Raw genomic sequence first — 8,219 nt, forward strand, 5'->3', positions numbered from 1 at the left:
AAGGGATTGCAACATGGCCATTCCCCACCCCCCCCAGGGGTTGATTTCTCATTTTCTGTCTCTTTGTTTCTCTGTCTTTCTGGCAAGTGCACGTGCCCTATAGCAAAAACCTCTCAAAAAGAAAAGAGATAAATATAATCCTATATTTTATATTTTCCTCTTTCTCTTTTCTGCTGGCTTCTTCTCAAATGAGAAGTAAAGGAAATTAAACATAGTGACTGTGCCATAGACAATAATGAGGACTTGTGAAACTTAATGATGTGCTGTTTTGTACTTTAGAAGTTACTATTTATGGCTATATTAGTTTTCCAATGTATTAGTTTGGGGTTTTTTTTGGGGGGGTGGGTTTTTTTTTGTTTTTTGTTTTTTGTTTTTTGGGGAGAGGTTTTATATAGGGTGCTGCACTCGCCAGATGGACAGAGACAGACAGAAAGCGAGAAATCATCACCCAGGGGGGATGGCCACGCTGCAATCCCTTCTCCTCCATTCTCCTCACGGTATCTTGGACACACACGCACATGCGCCCAGTGTGAATTTAAGCCACCTGGCCTGGAACTCGAACCACCGTTGACTACATGGGAGTGTAGCGACAGAGCCATTATGCCAACTGCTGGTCCCAGTTTTTGATATATTAGTTTTCTGAGGGTGTCATAACAAAATACCACAGTCTATGTGACTTACACAACAAAAATTTGTGATCTCACAACTCTTGAGACTGGAAGTCCAAGATCAAGGAGCTAGCAAGTGTGCTTTCTTCATGCGTAGGCGACCAAGTGCACACCCCTGGCCTCCCTTTGTGTGTCCACGTTTCCTTATAAGGACAACAGTTACACTGGATTGCAGCCAACTCTAAAAGCCTCCTCTTAATAATCACCTCTTTAAAGGTCCTGTCTCCAAGTATGGTCCCATCCTGAACTACTAGGGCTTAGAATTTCAGTACAAATGTTAGGGTGACACAGTTCAGCTCATAAGGAAAGCCAAGAATGGCATTTCCGTCTGTCATAGGAGTAATCAGTGCTTTTATAGGAACTATGTAACTATACTTCCCTTTTCTCAGATAATGTAATCTACTGGGAAAGAGAAAAGAAACCCAGGACAGAAGAATTCCCACCCTTCACGCCCCAGGCGCCCTCTGCTGAGACAGAGAAGACTTGCTATGTGCTGCTGGCTGTCGTTTCCGGGAAAGTCCGAGACCTCACCTATGCCAGTCAGATTGTACAGTGGCTCGCCCAGCAGATGAATTCCCACGGAGGCTTCTCTTCCACCCAGGTGACAGATGTGGGCCTGATATTAGTAACAGCCTGTTTAACACAGAAGGTACCAGCTACAGTGAGCTAGGTGGCAAAGAGAATCCCCAAAACCTTCTGAAAGGATGAATATTTGATATTGCATGAATAATAGATCCTATTTTATTTAGCCAGCAATTATTTATTGACCAGTTGTTATATATCAAGCACTGTACTAGAAGTTTCTATATGCAAATGAATCAAATAAAGCCCCTTTTCAAGAAATTTATTCCAAATTTATGTATTCATTTACACAGTAAAAATAGAATCTAAGTATGAAGAGATGTTTTTCATAAGCACCAGAGGGTTAGTGGTAGGTTAGATAGCTGATGACATTATGGTCAAACTACATACAGACCAACAACAAACACTTCCGTCTAGGTCTGTGGTCTCACTTTGGGAAAACTAAATGAGAGGGATGAGTGACAGGAGAAATGGGTGAAATGGGAGAAATGGGTATGAAAAATACTGCTATACGTCTTTTCTTCACGGGGAAAAATAAATTGAAAATGCAAGGAAAAGTAGTTTAATTTCCACAAGAAAAATTGTCATTTCCCTTCTTGTCTAGTTTTAGTGTCTAGATAAAACCATATGGAGACCTGCAGATGGCATAATAGTTACATCACTGGACTCCCACATAGTTGACCACGGTTCGAATCCTGGACCTGGTGGCTTAAAACTCATGCCAGGCTCTTGTGTGTGTGTACCCAAAATCCCAAGAGAAGAAGGGACTGTGGCATGGTCATCCCTCCTAGGGGTGATTTCTCACTCTGTCTCTCTGGCAAGTGCACATGCCTTATAGCAAAAAAAAAAACAAAAAAAAAAAAAAAACACAAAAAAAAAAAAAAAAAAAAAAAAACCACCACACACACAAACCTACGATAGTGAATCTCTAAAAATCTTTTCTTGATTCTAACCTCCTTCTTTGAAGAAGAGTGAACATAAGAACTGCTAAGGCAGCCATAAAGTCACCAAGTTATGTAACGCCTTAACTGTTAGAACATATTTGACACTATTTCCAAGAGCAGAGATTATATTTTATAAAATCTTTTAGAAAACTAAAATCTGATTAAATTTGTTGAAGAAAACTAATTCATTATTTTAAATTTTAAAAATTGTATGGTGTTTTAGAAAAAGCCTTGCTATATCACTGTCTTCCTGCCTCGGCTTCCCAAGTAGCTGGGATCCCAGGTATGCACCACGGGGCCCAGCATTTTCTAAGAAAAAGGAATCACACCTGGACCTCCTGTGTGGCGTCAGCATGCCAACCTTCAGCATCCAGCACACAGTAGGTAGTTGGCAGAATTCATTTAGATTAACAACTCACACACACAAATATATTTCCTCATTGTTCAGGGTATTGATCCTCAGGGTTCTGAGGACCTGTGTTAGGAATATTTCAATGGGTTGATTTTAAGCTGTAGTGAAATGACTGGTATTACACCATAACACTGCGTGACTCATTGCTTATTTTGTTCTATGCAGGACACTGCCGTCTGTCTTCTTGCCATAACCCGCTACTTGAAGTTAACCTACTCTAACGGTCGAAACACTGTCACCATTCGCAGCAAAGAATCCAGTGAGATTTTCCAGGTGAACAGTAATAACCGCTTGCTGGTCCAGCGCTCAGAACTAACAAAAGTGAATGGACACTACACAGTAGACGTGGAAGGACAAGGTTGTGTATTTGCCCAGGTAATAGTAATCTACCTAAGTGGGAGATGCATGTTTGCCAATGAAAAGAGTCAGACTCTCTGTTCAGTTATAAATGAAGTGTTGTTTTGTCATTTTGTGTATTTTCTTGATTATCTCTACTTTGTCTCTAATTTATGTTTTCTAATCAAATCTTATTTTATGAAGAGATATTCACTCTTACAAATAGTAGGATAACACAAGTCTCTTGAAGAATATTGCTGTTAAAGTATTCTGATATTAATAACAGCATGTTTAACATGGAAGGTGCCATTAATAAGTTATTAAAGATTGTGTGTCAGGACTAGCAGATGGTGTAGTGGTTATGTAGCTGGACTCCCACATGGCTGACCATGGTTCGAGTCCCAGAGCCAGTGGCTGGGTGTGTGGGTGTGTGTGTGTGCGTGCATGCCCAAGATCCTGGGAGGAGAATGGAAGAGAAGGGATTGTGGCGTGGCCATCCCCCCCCGGGGAGTGATTTCTCTCCCTCTCACTGTGTCTGTCTTTCTCCAGTGAGTGCAAAAACTTCTTAAGAGAGAGAGAGATATATTGATTGATTGATTGTGTGTCTGATTCCCTGATGGTAAAGATATAAAGCATATTGGGGCTGGCAGGTGACGTGGTAGTTAAGGGCACAGGACTCCCATATGGCTGATGGCAGTTCAAGTCCCAGCCCTGGCAGCTTGCTTTCTCTCTCTCTCTCTCTCTCTCTCTCTCTTTCTCTTTGGTCAAATTAAAATAAAATAAATGAATAAATAATTTTTTTAAAAAAAGATATAAAGCATATCAATAATGGAAATAGAGAAGCAGCAATTCCTTCAGTTCTTACTACTGGGTTTTCTAATGATCTGCTACCCTCTCTAGGCCACCCTTAGGTATAATATGCTACTGCCCAAGAAGGCATCTGGATTTTTCCTTTTCTTGGAACTAGTAAAGAACAATTCCTCGGATGTATTCCAGACTAACTTTGATCTTACAGTGACTCTCAAGTAAGTGTCACACTTTAATACCAACCCCCATGTTGGAGGGATAACCATATATTCAAACAAAGTATTTTAAATAGCAGTGAAATAACAAAATATAAATGATGAGTTTATGTTGATGGTGATATTTCTATAGTACTCACATCATACCTCTCTGTATAAATACATATTTTAATACATCTTGAGCTAAATCGAAGCTAAAATTGGTACAAATGTACTGTGCTCTGTATACAAGTATATAATTTTTATTTATTTCTTACTCAAGAGGAAAAGGAAAGTTTATTGAAAGAAAAAGTGCCCATGGGTCTGATATATTTTGAAAGCCTTTGCCACACTGATATTCCAGCAATATTTTCATTTTGTTGTATGAAAGTACTGCCAGGTTTGGACAATGGAGATCCTAAATTTCCTCCTCAAGGAAGGCGCAGGTGGCCTGAAGTACAAAGCCAACAAATGTTTTATTTTATAACTTTAGGAAATAGAACTTTAGTATTTTACTTTTCATAATAGTAAAAAAATATAAGCCTCTTGCATTTAGATATAATTTGTAGAAATCAAAGGGTTTTAGCCTTAGTTATGAGGGAGAATGCCAAGTAAAACTAGTTCGGGAGATGTTTCTTAGAATTTCCGAAGGTACATCTCTTAAACACTAGCACTAAGAAATTAAATACACTGTCCAGCTCTCAACTTCATGTCCCAATAATCATCCGGAGGCAAGAACATACCTAGAAGATTCCTTGAGGACATGTCTCTCTATCATTCTGCCAACATTCTGCCCTTGAAACAAAGATGTCCTCCAGCGATTGTGCTAATTTAGGTCTAATATTAGTATATGTAATATAAATGTGTAAGCTTTGTTTCTAAGTTCTGACTTTGAGACCTTGGGTGAGCTTAAGAGCAGGGTTTGAGGGAATTTAGGTCCAGCTCATTGATGAGCTCCACTTGAAGTTGCTTCATATCATTCCGTCCATTATCACTCAGCTGTGCCGATTGTGTGTTGAGAATGGCTGTCTTCAGGTGTTGCCTCTTCAGATTTTGCTTGTACTTCCGACTCCAGCCAATTAGTATGCATCTACCTGCCACCCACACCAAAAGACAAGTCACTTTTTTTTTTAATGAACAGAATGATATAAATTCAGAGCATTATTAATCCATTTACATTTTTATCCATTACATTTTATTCCACTTATTACTACTTACTGGGAAATCTTATTTTATTTTTTTGAAGTCAGAATAATCCATTTTTAAAACTGATGTTTAAACCAGTGCTTTATTCTGGTAATTTATGTCAGGTATACTGGAATTCGCAATAACTCCAATATGGTCCTTGTTGATGTAAAAATGCTATCAGGCTTTTCTCCAGTGATGTCATCCATTGAGGAGGTAAGCAACAGAAGCCCATCCTTTTAGCACAGAGAGTGTGATAGAGTGTACAGATAAAATGAATCATTGCTTAGCAAAACAAAACCGACTTCTTCGTTTAAACAAATTTCCTCAGAGTTTACAAGTTTATTCAAGTTTGTATATTTTATTCAAGTTTATTTATTTAGTCAAGCTTATAGATTTCAGTTCTTTCATAAGAGAAAGAGAGACAGGATCGTGGGTGCATGCACCCAGCAGATTTCAGGTCGAGTTGGGATTTGAACTATGTCTTCCACGTGGCTCCAGCACTGGGAATAGTGTCCTGCCACTGCAGTTAGCTTATCATATTTATATTTTTGCTGTAGTACTGGTGGACTCGGTTTTTAGCCGATAGCAATTAACAGTCATTATTTCTTATGGTTTCTACTCTATTTGTTTATTTAATTCCTACTTGTGCATGGTTCAAAGGAACAGTCCGTGAACTGAAACTTGACAAAATAAAACGCACATGCATTCAGTTCTACAGGGATACTTCCTTGTTCTCTCTAATCACCACCTTTCCTCACCAATTCCTTCAAAGCTTGAAAGCAGTGGCCAAGTGATGAAGACTGAAATCAAGAATAACCATGTTCTTTTCTACTTGGAAAATGTAAGTTTAGTCATTTTTTTTTCTTGCATGATTTCCTTGTTTTCCTCTGTGGATAATAAATGTTTCTATTTCTTATAGACGTGCATAATGTTTTATTTTAATGAGATATTAAAGATGATCATTGTCCTTTTCCACTGATCATCTTTTCTTTGTTAACTCAGAACTTATATATGCCTTGGCTACTTGACTAGATTGGTCTCAAGTTTAGGATCATCGTCTCTCTGTTTTCCATTTCTCATAGTATCTAACATAGTCTTGTCAGAGTTGACATATAGTTCTTTTATGTTGATTTGAATTTCAACAAAGGTCGACATATTTTTAAAATTTTATTGAAATGGTTTATAAAGTATACAGCATGATATACCTATATATGCATAAATAGTCGAGTGATTATTATAGTCAAGCTAATTATATATTTATCTCTTCACGTAGTTACCTTTTTCTGTGATGAAGGCACTTAAGATCTACTCATTAAATATCAAGTATACAATGCAATATCATTAACTGTAGACCTCATATAATGCATTAAGGCTCCAGAGAGTATTCTAATAACTGAAACGTTGTACCCCGATTTCCCCATCCCTGGTAACTACCACTTAATGCTCTACTTCAATGATTTCAGCTTTTTAAATTCCATCTTTAAGTGTGATCGATCATTCAGTACCTGTCTTTCTATGCTTGGCTTATTTCACTTAGTATAATGCCCTCCAAGTTTGGACTAAATAGAAAATAGCAGAATTTTTTTTTTGAGGCAGAATAATTTTCTGTTGTGTATATTTACACAATATCTTTATCCATCTGTCTGTTGACAGGTACTTAGCTTTCATATCTCAACGTTTGTGAATAATGCCACAGGGAACATTGCAGTACCCATCTCCTTGAGACACTGATCTCATTTTCCTTGGAATTTCAGAAGTAGGATTCTTAGATTGTATAGTAGCTCTCATTTTCAGTTTTATGAGAAAACTCCAAACTGTGGCCTGAGTTTCACAGCCCTGTTTTCTATATCGTACAACATTTCCATTCGCATAAATGTCTGCACGCCTCAAACGCTTTCAACTCTTGGGTCATTGGAGAAGTTATTATGTATTTTTCTATGCAATAAATGCATCAAGATTTTTCTGATAACCCAATAAATCCCTTGCAGCTCAATATAAGTAGGGGAACTCAAACTTTGGTATGATTTCATGGTACTTAACTCCTTATATTTCCATTATGTAAGATAATATTACCCTAGATCTATTTCATTGGTAAATCATGAACTTCTGAGAAAATTTGCTCAGTTATTTTCTTTGGACCTACTATGATGTATTTATAATTTATATCTCCACAGGCTTTTGATGTACCAAAGAGCTTCACTTTTTCTATTGAGCAAAGTAACCTTGTATCCAATATTCAACCAGCCCCAGTCTTAGTCTACGATTATTATGAAAAAGGTAGGTAAGCACCAACTATGCCCTCAGGCTATTGGACATAATATCTATATCTAACATCTTCTGAGTACTAAATTCTCCAAAATCATTCTCCATCTTAAAAGACTAAACAATAGATGGTTTTACTGTGTACTGATATTTTACTCCATGACTTATCTTCCAACTTGACCTTTTCTCAGTTACCAGGGTTGTTCAGTCCTTACAGTTCTTATGTTAGAATGCGAAACTTCAACTTCAAATACAAATCCTGCTAAGATTCCAATCTTTTTGCTGTTGTTATTAATTCTCAAACCTACCAGTTCATGCTGCCTTAATAGACTTGATTTAAGAAAGGGACTGGGCAGGACCAGCAGGTGACATGGTGGTCAAAGCACTGGATCAAAGCACATGGCCAACTGCCATTGCAGTCCCAGACCTGGTAGCTTGAAAATCATGCTGGTTGCATGAGCACGCATGCCCACAGTCCTGGGAGGAGAATGGAAGAGGATAGTTTGTGGTGTGGCCATCTCCCCTGGGGAGTAATTTCTCACTTTCCCTCTGTCTCTCTGTTTCTCTCCAGTGAGTGCATGTACTTTATGGGAAAACAAAGAATAATCATTAAAAAAAAGGGAACTAGGCAATATTCTGAAGTTTTATAGGAATATTTTGATAGATTAGGTTTTAAAATCATTACTGAGATGCTGTAGATACCACAAAACTTTACCCTGAAAGATTTGTACTGTTAGTTTCTCATTGAATATCGTAGAGCTTGTCAAGGAATGTTTGAATTCTGTGTCATTTACTAACTGCATGTATCTCATCAAATACCTTCACT

General features: G+C 37.8%; 1 protein-coding gene across 1 annotated transcript in view; it reads left to right on the top strand.

Annotated features, from left to right (window-relative positions):
• The window catches only part of LOC102476857 (ovostatin homolog 2), a gene marked incomplete at its 5' end in the record, with an annotated part of 53,137 nt that overhangs the window by 43,474 nt on the left and 1,444 nt on the right, over nt 1–8,219 (top strand). The window contains 6 exons of the mRNA XM_006164869.2: nt 1,058–1,269; nt 2,772–2,981; nt 3,843–3,967; nt 5,254–5,344; nt 5,904–5,972; nt 7,306–7,408. Coding sequence (XP_006164931.1) covers nt 1,058–1,269; nt 2,772–2,981; nt 3,843–3,967; nt 5,254–5,344; nt 5,904–5,972; nt 7,306–7,408 — 810 coding nt within the window. The remainder of the gene's footprint in view (nt 1–1,057; nt 1,270–2,771; nt 2,982–3,842; nt 3,968–5,253; nt 5,345–5,903; nt 5,973–7,305; nt 7,409–8,219) is intronic.

The sequence above is a fragment of the Tupaia chinensis genome, unplaced genomic scaffold (genome assembly GCF_000334495.1).
Source record: "Tupaia chinensis unplaced genomic scaffold, TupChi_1.0 Scaffold143747_1, whole genome shotgun sequence".
Lineage (NCBI taxonomy): Eukaryota > Metazoa > Chordata > Mammalia > Scandentia > Tupaiidae > Tupaia > Tupaia belangeri.